At 40.6% G+C, this 18,904-nt stretch overlaps 1 protein-coding gene across 3 annotated transcripts in view; it reads left to right on the top strand.

The window, feature by feature from the left end:
- LOC127644559 (gastrula zinc finger protein XlCGF7.1-like) overlaps positions 1–18,904 on the top strand; it is a 120,009-nt gene that overhangs the window by 43,041 nt on the left and 58,064 nt on the right. For 2 of the 3 annotated variants that reach the window (XM_052127782.1, XM_052127781.1), the window contains exon 3: positions 342–3,613. The exons of the other annotated variant lie outside the window; for it this stretch is intronic. In XM_052127782.1, coding sequence (XP_051983742.1) covers positions 342–1,255 — 914 coding nt within the window. In that variant the 3' untranslated portion in view covers positions 1,256–3,613. Of the gene's footprint in view, positions 1–341; positions 3,614–18,904 lie in introns of those variants that run through there. 3 annotated transcript variants of the gene reach the window in all.

Genomic DNA, 18,904 nt, shown 5'->3' with positions numbered 1-18,904 from the left:
AGAAATCATGGCCCCAGCGCTGCATCAAAACAGTGCGCTCTAACTTTAGTGGCTTTATACTTATATTTTGTGATTGTCTAAAAGTTTTTTTACCTAGAAAAATAAAGATAGTGTATAATAATAAATAATAATATAAATATATCTGTTGAAAAGACTATTTGAGCTGCTGGTTCATTATGACAACAGCTTTAGTCCCTCTGTTGCCTGTAAACAGCAGCTTGACTACAGATCATACCGGTTTGATGCGAAAGGGTTAACAAGACCTTCATCTAACATATGGCTGGACAAATTTCTTGTCATTTCACTTCTGATTCATATTTCACTTTTTGTTGTTCTTTTAGGCCTGAAAGTGGAAAGTCAAGAACTGAATGAAAAGGAGAAAAATCAGGATCTTCAAACATCCATAACTGTAGAAAAATCTGTTTTCTCAAAGACTGAAAATAATTCCTCACAACAAACAACTCAAAGCACGGAAGACACAAATAATGTCACCTGCCCTCATTGTGGAAAGAGTTTCACACGTAAATTAACCCTAATGGAACACTTAAGAATTCACACTGGAGAGAAGCCTTTCACATGTCCTCAGTGTGGGAAGAGATTCAGACATAGAATAACCCTAAAGGAACACATAAGAATTCACACTGGAGAGAAGCCATTCACATGTCCACAGTGTGGGAAGAGTTTCAGACAAAAGACAAGCCTTAATGCCCACATGAGGGTTCACACTGGTGTGAAGCCTTACACTTGCTATCTGTGTGGAAAGAGTTTCAGACAAAAAGGATGCCTTTATGTCCACAGAAGAGTTCACACTGGAGAGAAGCCTTACACATGCACTCAGTGTGGAAAGAGTTTCCCACAGAAAGAAAGCCTTAAAAATCACTTAAGAGTTCACACTGGAGAGAGACCTTTCACATGCTATTTATGTGGACAGAGATTCAGATATGTGAACAGTGTTCAAAATCATATTCAGTCTGTGCACATTGGAGCAAAGTCATTTAACTGTGATCAGTGCGATAAAAGTTTTAGCTCTGAATCAGACCTGAAGGCACACCTGAAAATTCACAAGGACCCTCAATTGTGTTCTTTTTGTGGAGAGAGTTTTTCATGCCCGCACCGTTTTAATGAGCACCAGAAAATTCATACTAGTGGGAAAACTCATGTGTGCCCTGAGTGTGGCGATGCCTTTGCTGGAGCTGGCAACTTAAAGATACACCAAAGAATCCATATTAAAGAAAAACCTAGCAACTGTTCATAATGTGTATAGAGTTTCATTCATTCAAGAGTCCTGAAAATGAATGGAGATAATCCATACCACCAGCCTTCATGTGGGGAAAGTTTCACCACATCAAGTACCCAGTCAACTCATTTTAAAAAAGCATTGTGGAAAAATGTCTCAGAGAGCTCTTCAGGTTCATCTTTACGTCCAACGCTCTAAAGAGTGTGAATTTCAGGTAAACCTTAAGATAAATTCAATTTTACCACCCCTTGAGTCGTGAGTTCGAATCCAGCATGTGCTGGGTGCAATACAGTTTATATATATACACAATATGGCATGCTCCAGCCAGGTCTCAAAGCAACCAAACTGGTCCGATTGCTAGGGAGGTTAGAGCCACATGGGGTAACCTCCTTGTGGTCCCTATAATATGGTTTGCTCTCGGTGGGGCGCGTGGTAATGCGCTCATTAAACCACGTGATAAGATGCATGGGTTGACGGTTCGTCCTCCGCCACCTGGATTGAGGCGAATCACTACGCCCCCATGAGGACTTAGACCGCATTGGAAATTGATCATACCAAATTGGGGAGAAAACATTTTTTTTGGTAGAAATTCAAGAGTTATTAGGAACACTTGTGATGAGTAGTAGTAGTAGTAGTAGTAATAGAAATATACTTTTAGAAATGTATTTTATTGTAATGTGTTCTTTCATTTAAATTTTTGCTACATTTTGTTAACTGTTGAAAGGTGCTGATGCATTGAGAATGAAATGTAACCGTCTTTCTTGCATTAAAATCAAGATTATAAAAGCACAACCAGGCAACCACTAATAGTTAACTGTGTGTGAAATAAATTGTGTAGCCTATTCCATTATTCCTGCAAAGTGTTTTGCTTTGTAAAAACAAGTCTAACTTGGGCATGGTTCAAAATACATATGTCTTTTATTGCATCACCGGTTGTATATGGAATAGCTCAGCTGTTTTTATTATTATTGTTTTTGTCTTTTTGGAGTCACAAGTAAGGCTACGTTCACACAGTCAGTTTTGGGATTGACAGCCGTTTCTTGAAATGTACTGTTCAAACAATGCTTACAGTAGCAGTTCAAATGCAGTCTGTAAGAATGAACAACCAAAGTCACAACTGTATTCTAAAACCTGTAACCATAGTGACTAAAGTAAATATCAAAGATGGCAATGTCCATAACACCATGTCTTAACACAATTTACGCTGCTTTATTAGTTCTTCCCTCAAAGTGCACTGTTTCGCATTTGCTGTTGCACGTGTTTATATCCGCATCTCCCACTGAAGGCTTTACCATCTCGCGCCTGTGAAAAAGAAACATCAGGCTAGTGCTCAGTGCTCTGTAGTGCCAGCCAGAAGGCAACTCATTCTGGAAGTTCTTGAAGGGAGGGCAGTGGGCAACCAATAATCTGCTCATCTGTTTGAAGTGTCCTTTGTAGTCTTCTGATTTCATAGCTGAACCAAACCAGACAGTTATTGAAGTGCAGAGGACAGTCTCAATGACTGCTGAGTAGGACTGTATCTGCAGCGCCTGTGGCAGGTTGAACTTCCTCAACTGGTGAAAGAAGTATATCCTCTGCTGGGCCTTTTTCACAGTGGAGTCAATGTGGGTCTCCCACCATCCCAGGAACCTGGGAGACTCCACTGCTGCCATAGTGCTGTTCAGAATGGTGAGCGGGGTCAATTTTGGGGTGTTTCTCCTAAAGTCCACTATCATCTCTTCTATTTTGAGCGTGTTAAGCTCCAGGTTATTTTGACTGTGTAAGACAACAGTTCAACCACCCTTCTGTATGCAGACTCATCGTCATCCTGGATGAGGCCGATGATGGTAGTATCATCTGCAAACTTCAGGAGGTAAATAGAGGGTTCCTTGGCGGTTTAGTCATTTGTGTACATGTGGAAGGACAACAAGAAAGCGTGCGTTGATCCCTGGCGGAAACCTAGAGGGCTCGAATCACTTCTCTGTGGCAGAAGTTCGGGGAGCGGGGGGAGTGTTCTTACAGTGAGCACTATGTCCTGGTCCCAGTGAAGAAACCAACACTGCCCTGAGAATTTGGGAAGAAGGCCCAAAGGGCAAAGCAGGTGACAATGGTGCCAACAAGGAAGCTGTGGAACCTATATAAGTCCACAGCCACCACCATATATCCCCACAGCCACCACCATTGTATCCTTGAGCAAGGCACTTAACTCCAGGTTGCTCCAGGGGGATTGTCCCTGTAATAAGTGCTCTGTAAGTCGCTTTGGATAAATGCGCCTGCCAAATGCATAAATGTAAATGTATAAATTTAAGTGGTTGGGTGTGTCCTGACCTGTGGTACAGTGATTTTGAAGCTGATCACATTTGGTAATTGTACTGACCATATTGTTGTCTGAGCATTTCCCACTCAGATGAGGAAGTGTTGTGGGAATTTATGCTCATTCCATATGTCTTATAATTTTACAGTTTATTCTCTGTGTTACTCGTTGCTTTTAATGCTGTCCTCTGTTGAAATATGCTGTCCTCTATTTGAACTAATGTTCTGTGTGTGTGTGTGTGTGTGTGTGTGTGTGTGTGTGTGTGTGTGTGTGTGTGTGTGTGTGAAGATGATGCTTTATTTTTTTACTCTAGTGTGAGTGTTGAGACAACAAGGTTAAAGGAATAGTTCACCTAAAAATAAAAATTTGCTGATAATTTACCCTCAGGCCATCCAAGATGTATATGAGTTTCTTTATTCATCAAAACACATACTGAGTTCACTGGAAAACAGCATGGGCACAACCGATGAATTCAGATATCAACCCTTTGTTTCTTTCAATGGTCTGAAATCCTCAGGGGTAAAATTTACTGCACGCCCTCCAATATTTGAGAGAATGTTGGGGTGTACTGATATCCAGGTTCAACACGATAAGCCAGAGCTTCAGTCGCTCATGTTTATGTATAGGCAATCGATGCAAAGTTTATATTTTTCCCGGCGTGCGTTTTCTTTGGGGTTTCCGAAGATTGAAGCATCCAGGATACACACGCCATACGATCATTTAAAAAAAAAAAATACTTATACAAATACAAATCTACAGCAAAGACAATTGAACTTTTGTACACCGCTCATCTTGTAAACAATGACGCGCTTCCTGCCTCCTCCTCAACGTGACGCGTGACCTTACCAATGAGCTTACATCATCCCTCTCATGAGCTTGTGTCACAGAGATGTATGGAAGTGAATATTTGTAGTTAAAATGTATATAAGTATTGTTTTGTTTATAAACAATTATAAATTGTTTGTGTTCAGAAGAACTTTATTTGTCAACTGGAGTCATGTGGATTATTTTGATGCACAGTAAATATGTATTTTGGACCAACAAAAAACAGTACATTCCATTTGCATTGTTTAATGGAGAAGGCCTGAAATCGGCTGGTTTAGGTGTGAAGGCAATGAGCAGCGTCCTCGTCTACACTGGGGAGGAACTCTTGCTGTTACTACCTTTATCTAGAGCCTGCTGCCTGCAGGTGAATTTGCCAGATGATTGCAACAAACTGCTCAGGAATACCAGGACAAAAACACGCATTAAGACATTATCAAAGAAATCAAGGGTCGAGAGGAGGGGTACACCAAAGACCGAAAAGAAGAGGCCACCTTTACTGGTAATTACCCTGTCTGGCGTACACTCCTTGAAGAGTAAAATAGAACTGAACTGACTGCAAAAGCTAAATATAATAGCGGTTTTTAAGTAATTTATTATGCTTTATAGAGACTTGGTTAAAGGAAAAAACTCAAGAAATTGGTCTAAGTGGTTAGACAATAATCAGAGCTGATAGAGATGAATTAACATCTCACAAGTCTGTTGGAGGAGGTCTGTGCATTTTTGTTGATAATAGGTGGGCAACGCATTTTTGGATCCATGAGCAAGTGTGTACTCCTTGAACTTTTGATTGTGTCTTTTAGACCTTTTTATCTATGGAATGATATTAATCTCATTATTATTATTGAATGCACACACAATTATTCATGTACTAGATACATTTTGTGAATGTATTTTACTAACCACAAACAAATGCCATTTGATTTGAATCTGTGGAATTCGGGATTGAATGATTGTGCAGCGATTTGTACAAATACAGACATGTTTGCAAATAAACATGTTCTATTCTACATTAATAAATCAAAAATTGCTCATGCAAAAATGAATCCGTGCATTTGTGGATCAGGCGACACGCGTGCATTTATTGATTCCTTGTTCGAGTCGATCCTGTTCGGTTTATTTGGATTTTGAGACTTGTTTTCCGCACTTTCAGCATTGAGCATCCACACGCAACTGAAAGGCAAGGCAGGCAGCTACCACTAGATGGCAGTCGCAGAGAATTACCGAGTTGGCCTGCCCTGGTTTGAGAACAGGTGATAATGGACAATGTTCGCATTCTCCCGAAGAACCTTTAAAACATGGATAATACCATTTTAAACCAACAAGCTGGTTGGGTAAGTAACACTAATCTTTTTTTCTTTTTTTCTTTTATTGCATACTGAAAAGAAGAAAAAAAGTAACTTCCTATAGACTAGCAAGTTAAAAACAATGTACATTTGATATATTTGACATATTAATTACATTTTATAAATATTCATTTGATGAGATATTAACAAAAAAATGTTGGCACTTCATTATGTATGTTAGATTATTGTTTAGAGTGCGAGCTGATCAGGGAGGAGAGAATGTTGGCGTGGCTCGTCTGATGTTTTCTGTACGTGGAGAAACTGCAAGAAAAACGAAACTAAGGACACTTGTGACAAATGTCAAAAGGTAGTGTGTGGGATCTACACATGGAAGGTAGAGAGTACATGTGTTGAGTAATCGATCCACAAGCGTCAGTGAATGATGTGCGGGGTTTGCCCCCAAAACAGCCAGATGCCTTGTTCAAGTGAGCCCACTTTTAGGAGAATTCGTTCATAATGATTTTACAGCATGATATTTTTGCTCACAGTAAAACAAATATTGCTTTCTAAATCAGTTCGTTTTCCCACAGTTTAGCTAATGTTCATATTCTTAATTAACTGTTTTGGCCATTTTGGGTTTGGCCTATATGTGTTTCATACATGTCTAAGGTTTTTACTATGCATCTGTAATCAGCTACAATAGCAAGTTCTGTGATTTTCGATGAACTAATACATTTTCACATTCATTACAATTTAAATTTCGTGTCCTGGTGTTTATTATTAATAACAGATTAATTTATTCATGGATTTCGATTCCAGTGGTGGCTGCATAGGATTGTTTCCAATTCGTGTTGTCCAAACATTTCCAATAACTCCAGAGCGTTGTAAAGTCCAAAAGTCAACATGTTTTGAAAAAATATAGATTTAATAATTTCTCAAATTCAAAACATGTTTTTATCTAACGAAATATTCCGCCTCAATCCATGTTTGTTGGCGTTTAGACTTTCAAAAACATTTTCACTGTGGTGAAAAACTTGCTGGACACAAAGCGAGACGCATATAGACGAATGTAAATATAACATGTCATATTTACATTCGACACTTCTATTGAGGTTTTAGAATGAAGCTTCTAATGTCTGTCGTCATATTTTATGACGTCATCACCCTAAAAAATGTCAAATTCCTCGAACAAAATCCTCAATTAGAATAAAATAGAATAATATGGATTAAATGGAGCACGGAGCGCCAAGCGAACGTAGATAGTCCAATATAATACAATCTTTTTTTGTAATATATAATAGTGCTAGACTATACAAAAAATATATGTATATTAGCTGCTAGACTGCCCCGGAAGGTGCGTGCCTAAAGTCTAAACGCCAACAAACATGGATTGAGGCGAAATATTTCGTTAGATAAAAACATGTTTTGAATTTGAGAAATTATTAAGTCTATATTTTTTCAAAACATGTTGACTTTTGGACTTTACAACGCTCTGGAGTTATTGGAAATGTTTGGACAACACGAATTGGAAACAATCCTATGCAGCCACCACTGGAATCAAAATCCATGAATAAATTAATCTGTTATTAATAATAAACACCAGGACACGAAATTTAAATTGTAATGAATGTGAAAATGTATTAGTTCATCGAAAATCACAGAACTTGCTATTGTAGCTAATTACAGATGCAACTTTGATTATTTATATTAAATTATTTTCTTTGTAAAATAAAAACAAATCAATACAATAGCTTATAAAAACATCACCAATGTGTATTTCAATGCATAGTAAAAACCTTAGACATGTATGAAACACATATAGGCCAAACCCAAAATGGCCAAAACAGTTAATTAAGAATATGAACATTCGCTAATCTGTGGGAAAACTGATTTAGAAAGCAATATTTGTTTTACTGTGAGCAAAAATATCATGCTGTAAAATCATTATGAACGAATTCTCCTAAAAGTGGGCTCACTTGAACAAGGCATCTGGCTGTTTTGGGGGCAAACCCCGCACATCATTCACTGACGCTTGTGGATCGATTACTCAACACATGTACTCTCTACCTTCCATGTGTAGATCCCACACACTACCTTTTGACATTTGTCACAAGTGTCCTTAGTTTCGTTTTTCTTGCAGTTTCTCCACGTACAGAAAACATCAGACGAGCCACGCCAACATTCTCTCCTCCCTGATCAGCTCGCACTCTAAACAATAATCTAACATACATAATGAAGTGCCAACATTTTTTTGTTAATATCTCATCAAATGAATATTTATAAAATGTAATTAATATGTCAAATATATCAAATGTACATTGTTTTTAACTTGCTAGTCTATAGGAAGTTACTTTTTTTCTTCTTCTTTTCAGTATGCAATAAAAGAAAAAAAAGAAAAAAAGATTAGTGTTACTTACCCAACCAGCTTGTTGGTTTAAAATGGTATTATCCATGTGTTAGAAATAAAGAGTCTTCTAAACGATAGCAGTGCCTTTTTCTCTCCGTCTTTTATTGAGTCGTGAATCAAATCAATACAAAGCATCCAACGTTGGGAAGCAAAGTAAAGAATAGAAAAGATCCTTGTCTCCTCAATAACATACAAATATATATGTAAATACTGGAGGGAGTTCACTTCTCTAAACCAATAGAAACAGACATTACCTCATAGATAATAAGTCCATATGTCAGTCTCCTTCGAAACCCTGAGAGCCTAAATCCTATATGAAAAAGCTACTCTCTACTAGGGCCTGATGGACCATGCCATAGACATTCATATAAAGTACACAAACACACAGAATGAAAGAAATAAGGAGAGGAGGGGGCTCTTACACTCCAAGTTAATATGAAACAGATGTTTGATAATGTATTTGGAATGGAATGTCCCAACACAGCATTTTCTATCTTGGACAGACCTGAGATATACCTATTTCTGACAGTGGCCCCTTTGATAATGACAGTTATAATATAACATAATTATCACATTACATGATTCTCAGTATGTCCATTATTACAGAATAATACATGAAACATATTTCAATCAAACATTTCTTTCAAAATCATTAGTACTTGATAGTTCTGTTTGCTAACTTGTAATCCAATCTCCAAACCCATAATCTATCATTCATTTGTCTTCTCTGTAATTCATCAACAATTTTTGTCATATTATTTATACCATCTATGATATGACCATCTTCATCATTTTAGAGTATATATGTACAAACATAACAGTCACTCTTTTGCATTAGTAATTGTAACAAACATAGGCCAAATAATAACATAAGTAGAATGCATATAGCAATCGATATAATGGAAGACATCCAGGGTGCGAACCACCCAAACACATTGAAAAATGTCCCCATATTCCCTGACGTTATCAGCTAATTCTTTATTCAACTTATCCCTTTCCTTTCATACCTTCATGAATTCACCATCATCATCAATGTAACCCAGGATGTATGTATAGCATTTGTCACCAAATATTTTACATATTTCTCCTCCATCTTTAGCCAAGAATTAATCCAAACATTTAATACCTCTTGGCTGTCCAACACTGTCTAGATATACTTCAGGGTCACTTGAGGCATCACATTCTATGTACCTTCGTTTCTGGGTGTTTACCCATACCCTCGTAACAAAAACATCTTTCTTTAACATTACCATAAAACATAAACCATCATACATTATTTCTAGTTATTGGAATTACTCTTGTGACTCCTTGCTGTTGTTTTGATACTGAACAGGCATATGCAAGCACGAACACCTGCCATATGCAGAGTGTCAGTAGGAATGTTTTCATGTTGATTGTTCCAGGTTCCTCCTCAGGTCCTCCTAATTCAAAGATCCCGGTTGGGCACTGGCGCTGCGTGTTCAGCTCCTCCAGTGCTTTCACCGTTCACCTTGAATCAGTAAGGCCTTCCTCTGGAGCAAGCTTCACGTGGCTTGCGTGGATCCACTGTGGTTGAAGATCAGTCAGCACCTCCGTTCGGGTCACCGGCAGTACAGTAGTTGGGCCCACTTTGGTTCACCTAACTTCGTTGGTTTCAGATACTTCAACAGAACCTGCTGATTCGGAACAAATGAGTAGAACTTTCTGCAGGCAGAGGGAGAGAGATATCATCATTTATGTCATTTAATATTTTAATGAGGGAATCCACATAATCCGCGATGATCACCTCCGTGTCACCTGTGGAAAGATTGCCAGCGCGACCTCTGACCCAAGGGGTCGGGAAAGGTCTACCCATGAGAATTTCAAAGGAAGACATTTTGTAGTGGCTGACGGAGACATTCTCATTTCAGTCAGTACGGCAGGCAATAAATCAACCCAATTTCTGCCCGTATCTAAACACGCTTTATTAAGACGTTCTTTTATCATTTTGTTCAAACGTTCCACGTTTGACAAAGATTGAGGATGATACGGGATATGAAAATGCCAATTAATCCTGAGTTCTTTAGCTAATAATTGTGTTACTTTAGAAGCAAATGGAGTTCCATTGTCGCTTGCTATAACAGTTGGAATACCGAAACGCGGTATAATTTCTTTAGCAAGAACCTTCACTACTGTCTTTGCGTCTTCTTTTCCACACGGAAAAAACCTCAGGCCACTTAGTAAATCGATCAATAATCACGAGCAAATACTTGTGATTTCCACATGGAGGCATGTGTGTCAAATCGATCTGTAAATATTGGAAAGGAAGTTCAGGATGCGGTAAAGCATCATGGCTGATTGCCTTGTGCCTGTTTGTTTGCGCACACACCAGGCAAGCATCCAATATCAACAAAGTATTTCTTCGAACGTTCGCAATGCAGTATGATTAATTCAAATTTTGTATCACTTTCTCTTTTGACACGTGTGATACACCGTGATAATGCCTACACAGCATTACAACAGTAGATGCTGGTAGCGCGATTCTACCTTGTTTATCTCTTAAAATACCAACTTGATCTGGTTTTACTTCATTGGCTGCCCAATGAGTCAAATCATGTTGAGTAGGATTCGCTTGTAAGATTTTAACATCCAAATCATTAATCAACGATGAATTCATCATCGGCACTTCATTGTTTTGTTGATTTACATGCGGACTACGTATTGCTTCTTTTGCTGCCCATTTCGCTACTTCGTCCGCAAATCTGTTACCTTTGGCCTCGTCAGATTCACCTGTTTTATGACCAGCTACTTTAATTACAGCAAGCTTCAATGGTTGCTGTGCTGCACTAATCAGCTCGGCCACAATGTTGTGATGCGAAATTGGTTTTCCTTCGGAGGTTTTGAAATTTCTTTCCTCCCACAATTTAGCAATATCATGGACTACGCCATACGCATATTTGGAGTCAGTATATATGTTGATACACTGGCCTTTTGCCAATTGACAAGCTCTTGTTAAAGCAATCAGTTCTGCGACTTGTGCTGATTTATGTGGCAGTGAATACGCTTCAATTACTTTATTAGGCAATTCAACAATAGCATAACCACACAAATATGTACTGTCCTTTGGCTTAAAGCAGGATCCATCAATATACCAATGGATTCCCTCCTCCAGGACAGACGTGGAAACGTCTGGCCTGCAAGCAGTCGAAATTTGGATCCTGTTCAGGCTGTCGTGGTCGTCGCTCTCAAATTCACCTTGTGTCAGCAACCTATGCAAATGTACAGTAGGGCCATGAATAACAGAAGTTACTTTCAACGTTACATTAGCAGTAGCTAAGAATATAGCCTCTGTTAGGGGTATAACAGTTATGACCCGATCAGATATTTAGAAAGAAAACCACCAGGAGTCAGAAGTTCAATCAAAGAATCCAAAATTTACTGAAGAATAGTTTGCAGTGAAATTGGTACAGCCAGCAGCAAAGTCTCACGAGGAGATCGAAAGCTAACTCATACCTTACACAAAATTTTACATCAATTATACCATTTGCAAGGAGTACATTCTATTATTTCACTCCTGATTGGCTACAAGAACATAGTCACAACATATAGATTGCTATGCCCTATCAACATTAATCAGCGCAATTGTCGTCCTGGGGCCCGAGATTTACGTCTGAAGTGACCTCGCAGATGATCGCGGGCGTCTTCAAGTCGGCCTGGTGTGCCTCCCTGGGTGCAAAACCTAGGTAGAAGGTCAAACGCACACACGAAACACTGACGAACGACAGTGTTTCTCTGCGCACAAGGGAACCAGAGCACACATTTATCAGGTCATTTTAACCAAAACAGTGAGAGAAGAAATATTCACCCCTCAGGCAAAGGAGAAGAAAGAAATAACATGCATTCCTTCCCTTAAAGAGATAATAAGAGAAGATTTACACTTCTACTTATTCAAGTGCTATTACATAGGATTTTAAATCATATAATTAGTCATGGACAGGTAAAAATCAACCACAGAATACATCTGGAACATATGTTTAACATTCTCCCTGCCCCCTCTCATCACAGCTAAGCTTATCCCCAAAGGACCTTCAGACTACGGGCAGGACAGAGAGAGAGACTCTCTGGAATGTTCCTTAAAAGACACTAGTTAACATTCCAACACACATATGATTCAAAGTATATTTCAGTTATGCATAAGAAAAATAAAATTGATTATGTGATCATGCATATAGTTAATTCATCATTTTATTAAAGAAGTTAAGCAACAGAATATAGATAGATATTGATATAAAAGGATATATATATATATATATGTATTGATATATCTGAAGAGACAAGGGATTTCGACCCTCACCCTTCAGTCCCCCGTTTTAGACCAATGTGGGGTCCAATACCGCCACGTCTGGTCTACCAAGTGAGGTCACTACGGAAGGTGGAGTGGTAACGCATGCTTCCCTGATGGGTCACGCTTGTCTCTTCGCCTCATTGCGGACATGCTGGATACTAAAAATTCCCAGTCCCCACGCAAAGGCTCTCCCCCCTTCCACTCACAACAGGGCATTGATGTTATCCTTCTTAAGTTTCCCTTCCAAGCGTGTCGTCAGTTTTCTCAGTCGGTTCTCCTCCTCGGAAGGGTTCAAGTTACTGCAAGCAGACCTGCATACATAAGAAAAACAGAAACGAACACACATCCACACACACAGACAGAGGACACCCACTCCCCATCCACCGACCTTTTTGCATAATGAGGGTAGTATCGGGATAATTTGGGGAGTGACCAAGCCAATAGGTCACTGTCTCATTTCCGTCCAGACGATAACAACGATCATTTACCTTTTGGTACATAGTCGGAATTAAATTTAGACCCTCAGTTGAATTTAGACATGGGTATTGTACCCATGATGGACGGTTATCGATCTCCTCACAATCTCAATGAGTTGAAAACGCATGGAATCTCCCTGTCCAAATTGGAAATTTGAATCCACATCAAAAATGATAAAGCGATCAGAATTAAAAATACCAACGAGAGCGGAAGTACCAATCGGATGAAAGCTCGTTTCACTTTCAGTCGTCTCTCACTACGCACTTCTTCTTGAAGAATTAGCAGCTTCAGTATGTCGTCGGATTCAGCCATCTGTAATGATAAAACATTTGTTCTAGAATTCTAGAATTTTAACATACACGACAGACATTTAATGATCCCGTGGTAGTAAGTTGTTACACTATTCAAGTGGTTTCACCTGTGACCAATGTCTCCATACTGTACCCAAAACACCCCTGTCCAGTAGAACAGAGGTGTTAGTGGTCAATACCACCTGATAAGGCCCATCAAATTTCGGACCTAAGGGAGAAACTATCTCCCGCCGTAGCATTACATTGTCACCTATTTCAGGCAAAGCAGGCATGTCTTTTTGCTCAAAATTATCTCGATCTGCTTGTCGTGTGCTAACACTAACCCGTGTGTCTCGCAGACTGTCATCCAAAGCTTTCAGATAATTTTGGAAAGCGTCTTTCAAAGGCCCGGATGGTCCCTCATGTTGCAAGGGAGCATCCCAGGGCAGCCGCATGTAGCGACCTGTCATTACCTCAAAAGGGCTGAGCTGGGTAGTCTTGTTAGGGCTGGCTCTCATGCTTAACAAAATCGCTGGGACAGCCGCATGCCACCCTTTCCCCCACTCCAACAATCTCTTTCTCAATGAAGTTTTAAGCGTACGATTAGTGCGTTCAATAGATCCGCTAGATTGGGGCCTAAATGGAATGTGAAAGTGTTGCCTCACCCCCATCAACTTCATGACATTTTTCATCACCTTCCCAGTAAAATGTGTACCCTGATCTGTATCAATTTGTAAGGGCAAACCCCATCTTGGGAAAACTTCATTCAACATAATCTTGGCGGTTGCATCTGCGGTGCAGTTTCTCAGTGGAAATGCCTCAACCCATCTGGAAAACAGATCAACAATCATTAGAATGTATGTAAAACCTCCACTAGGGGCAGTGGACCTATGAAATCAATTTGGAGGTGTGTCCATGGCCCTTGAGGTCGAGGGGCATGTCCTAAGGGAATTTTCAGCTTAGAAGAAGAATTAACCTTAAGGCATACTAGACATCTCTTACAAAAATCATTGCAAGAAGCCCTCAGTCGTGGCCACCACCAGGTTTTGGAAATCATTGCATGTAGTTTTTCAGGACCTGCATGTGCCAAACCATGATACAAAGACATTAGTTCAGTTCTAGCAGAAACAGGACAAACAAAACGCTCATGAAATTTCCACAGTCCTTCTGCATTTTTCTGAGCTCCTAATTTTGTCCATTGTTCTATCTCTTCAGGGTCATCCTCATCATAGAGTTTAAAAATGTCTCTGGGGGTCTCACTCTCCTGAGGAGCAAGAGCCATAACACTCACACAAGTCTCAGTCCGTGTTGCAGCCTCTCTGGCAGCTGTGTCAGCAGCTCGGTTTCCTGTGGCCTCAGGAGAATTGTCCGTTGCATGTCCAGTGACTTTGATAACTGCTCCTGTTGCAGGAAGATCACAGGCATTCATAAGTTCTTTTACCTGCTGTTGATGAGAGATCGGCAGACCGGCAGTGGTTAGAAATCCTCTGCGTCTCCACACAGGGCCGAAGTCATGAACAGCACCATATGCATAACGGCTGTCAGTGTAAACATTGACTCGTTTCCCCTGGCCATACTGCAATGCTCGTGTCAATGCGACCAGCTCGGCCACTTGAGCCCCTCCTCCTGAAAGAGAACCACATTCAACAGTTTCACCATGTTCATTTACAACAGCCCAGCCAGTGAAGCATTTTCCCTGTTCATGAAAGCTGGAACCATCCACGAACAGCTTCATGGCATCGGAAAGTGGTTCAGATTGAAGAGGGCTCTGACTGTCCGTCTCGATCAGTCGGGCACAGTTGTGTGCAGTTCCTTCTTCTGGAAGTAAGGAGGCAGGGTTGATAGCAGTTTCAATGTCAATATTTATATCCACATTTTTACTCGAGAGTGGCCTCCCATTTAGCTCGTCTTTGATTAGAGATAGAGCCTAAACGAGTGTTTGTTAACAGTTTCAGAATCTGGTGTCTAGTGTGCAGTATCACCTTCTGATGAGTCACAATGTCCTCTGTAATCTTTACGGCCCATTCTGCACAGTCGCATATCAACAGGCACGGATGCTGTCCTGCCATTGAAACAGGAATAGGAGCTGAGTAATAGCCTACCATCCCATAGGAGTTTCTTCCTGGAACCCTTTGACCCAGGGCCGCTGAATAGGATCGAGTTCCCACCCATGTCCATAGATGGAACGGCCTGCTGGCATCGGCATGACGTAATGCTGGGGAGGAAGCAAGAGTTTCTTTGATACTCACAAACGCCTCCTCCATCTCCTCAGTCCAGTCGATCAGCTCCGATCCAGGTTTTCCTCCTTTCAGCGCCTCTGTGAGTGGTTTAGAAAGTTCAGTGTATTCAGAAACATACTGGCGACAGTAATTCAAAAGACCCATTACTTGCCTTAGACCAGTAACCGTGTTTGGTTTTGGAAGTTCAATGATAGCTTTAACTCGTTCAGGAGTGATGCGTCTGCCGTGCACACCCACAATTTGCCCCAAATAAGTCACTTCAGGCAGTGCTAGCTGTGCCTTCAAGTTAACTTTGAATCCCCCGTTTTGGAGGGCATTCAAAACAGTCTGTACAGCAGTCAAATGTTTGAACTTGGTTGGACTAGCAATTAAAATGTCATCCACATATTGTAGGACAACAGATCCGTCACACTCAATTTGTTTTCTTACCGGATCGATGAAGGATGCTAGTGCCTGGTGAAACAGTGTGGGTGAGTTGCAGAAACCTTGTGGCAAACGACTCCATGTCCATTGGCGACCCCTGCTGGTGAAAGCAAATCTGCCTTGGTCCTCCTTGGCTAGGGAACAAGTCCAAAAACCGTTAGAAATGTCTAAAGCAGTAAAAAGACAATGTTCAGATCCTATCTCATGTAGGATAGTTGCGGGGTTGGCCACCAGAGGGTGCATTTTCTCAGACACTGCATTCAGAGAAGTGTAATCAATGGTCAAACGCCAGCTCCCATCTGGCTTTTTGACAGGCCACATAGGAGAGTTAGTGGGGGAAGCACAGGGGATCACAATTCCCAGTTTGCATAATTCATCAACAACAGTTTCAGCACCCTCCCGAGCCTCATTTTTCAAAGGATATTGTCTTTTAGCCTCATGCAAAGGGCCCGGGATGCTCAGTGGCTGAATCTGTGCTAAACCACAATCATATTTATCTTTGGCCCATACATCAGGAAATTTGGAAATTATAAACTTCCACTCAGAGCGCGTCTCAGCTAGACTAACAGATTCTGCCACTGCACATTTCTGCTCATGGTGGGGGCTACTCTGAGATAAGCGAATTGTTTCATTGCAGCCAAGCACTAGCTTATCTTGAGAAAGCAAAACATCAGCCTCGAGTTCTTTCAGAATGTCAACACCGATTAAAGTACCCACGGTATTTTCTCCCACCCAAAATTCAGTCCAATATACAGTTTCAGAGTTAGAAAGGGTTAGAGGGACAGGAACAGATTTATGAAATACATTTGTGCCATTTAAACCTTCTATATACAAAGTTTCAGAAGTGATCTCAAGATCGAGATCTGTAATTGATACAGTCGCGCCCGTGTCAATCAAAATAAGGCATTGCCGGCCTCCTAACGACGCATGTATGAATGGGCGGGTGTCTGCATAATTACATGAACCGGAGGCCGCTGACCCCTATTCGTCACCTATTAGCTGTCTCAGCTTTTTGAGTCCAGCTGTAGTCAGAGAGTTAAACTTCGGAGCATCACTGTTGACAAAAACATCATTTTTCAGACCTTCCTTCTCATTTCTGTGATTTTTTTGTTTACCACTTCGACAATGTCTAGCAATGTGGCCCTTTCTGTTACAATTCCTGCATCTGTCAACAGGCTTGGTACAATCCCTAGAGGTATGACCTCTTTCGTCACAATTATAGCAGGTTATGTTATGGCGGGGACTCATTTCCACTTCAACTGACACAGCAGATACTTTACCCACATTAACATCATCCTCACATGTTTGCAAGCGGCTCCAGCTTACAGAGCACCAACGAAGCAAATCCTCCCAATATCTAATGTCAATGGCACTATTCAACAACATGTCTCGGTATTGTTTATTCAATCCGCCTGTAGCGGATTCTATCACTATGGCAGAATCAAGATCTTCTATGTTGTTGTTTGCAGCACAGTACGTTTCATAGGCTATGCGAAAGCGCTCAATGTATTCTAAGGGGTTTTCGCCAGCCCTCTGTTTAATCTGTGTTACACTGGTCCAGGGAAAAGACCCCCGACCCAAAATATCTTTCACGCGTATCTTGTAATCTGAGTAAGCTTCACAAAACTCAGGCCAATCTGTGGGGACTCTGGGGTGGAAAGGAGCAATCTGAACCGCCCTTAATTTGCTGGGGGGAACCAAACCCTCAACCAAAGACTGTATATCTGCCATCCCCAGATTCTGTTGCCTAGCAACGGCCTCTAGCCGGTCCCATAGAATTTTGTTTGGGTTATACAACTTAAACGGTTCCAACCCTGCAAGCAAACTGTTTTTCTCAGCAGCTGTGAGTCTGACCCATTGACCATCCTCACAGCCAGCCCCCATCTCAGCATTCAATCCTCCCCCATCCTGATGTCGGATTGGGGCGGCGAATGCCGTCTCAATGGGTTTAGACATCTCTCTGGGGGACAAGTTAAGATTTCTGGCCCCCGGATTTTGCTTAATCTGCTTTGCTTGCACGGCAGGAATCTCTGAAATGTCATAAGGTGGGGGGCGCGAAACAGCCACATTCAACAATCTGCGCGCCTCAGCATATGGCCCATCGTTCTGATTATCAGTATGATCAACAGCGCTGAAAGCAGCCGCTGCCTGAGCAGTCTGAGAAGGGAAGGTGGGGGCCAAGGGAGGACGGAGAACTGTCTCATCTTTCACAGCACTTTCTGCTTTTTCACAAACAGCCTCAAAACCCTTACTCAAACTACACAAATCACAGCCGACTTCCTGCCTAATAATTTTTGCCACTCTATCACGCTGGGCAATCAACCTAGACCATCCGTCCATCATATTTGGAATTGCCTTTTCATGGTTTAAGGGTATACCACCCAGTTTACAAATCCATGAATAGGCAAACACGGATAAATATTTGGCCCTATCAGCGTCTTTTTTGTTCTGCAGCCTAAATATAACAACACTTATCTTAAATACACCCTTGGTTTAAAATTCAATAACTTATTTGACTTCAGTTTAACGCAATACACTCAAAGCTTTATTGTTTGTCCAGAAAATGTGATTTCCCAAATACAATTCAATCGCTTTAAAGTGATCACTCCTTTTATAATCTAAATATTCTTACTCATCACTTTGATATAAAAGGAGTTATGATCTGACACATGTCCATTCAACAGCTGCTCCCTCTCAGAAATGAACAGCCCAAGAATAAACATTGTCCAGTCCGCTAAGGGTTAACTTTTTGATTTCATGCACATTTCTTCGATTTGAGCTCGTCAGAGCAGAGCTGTTTACAGCGTGTGCCCTCCTCGTTTTGGTCAGAACTACTCATAAAATTCCCTTTATCAGACATTTTTCTTGGTCACAGTTGAAAATCACTACCGAAAAGATTTTAGCAGCAAATATTTTACGTGGATAAATTAACTATAGCAGCAACAATACTGGATTTCTACCAATTTCACCACAAAGTATTCTTCACAAACATCCTGGTCACATATACTGATCCATACCAATTAGGGTCACAATTTATTTACTTACTTGGGACCGCTCCTGATGCATCCCTGGTAAAACAATCCCTATTGTATTTTATTTTATTTTATAACTAATATCTGAATCCCT

The sequence above is a fragment of the Xyrauchen texanus genome, chromosome 6 (assembly GCF_025860055.1).
Source record: "Xyrauchen texanus isolate HMW12.3.18 chromosome 6, RBS_HiC_50CHRs, whole genome shotgun sequence".
Classification (NCBI taxonomy): Eukaryota; Metazoa; Chordata; class Actinopteri; order Cypriniformes; family Catostomidae; genus Xyrauchen; species Xyrauchen texanus.
This window is presented reverse-complemented; position numbering and strand designations above follow the sequence as displayed.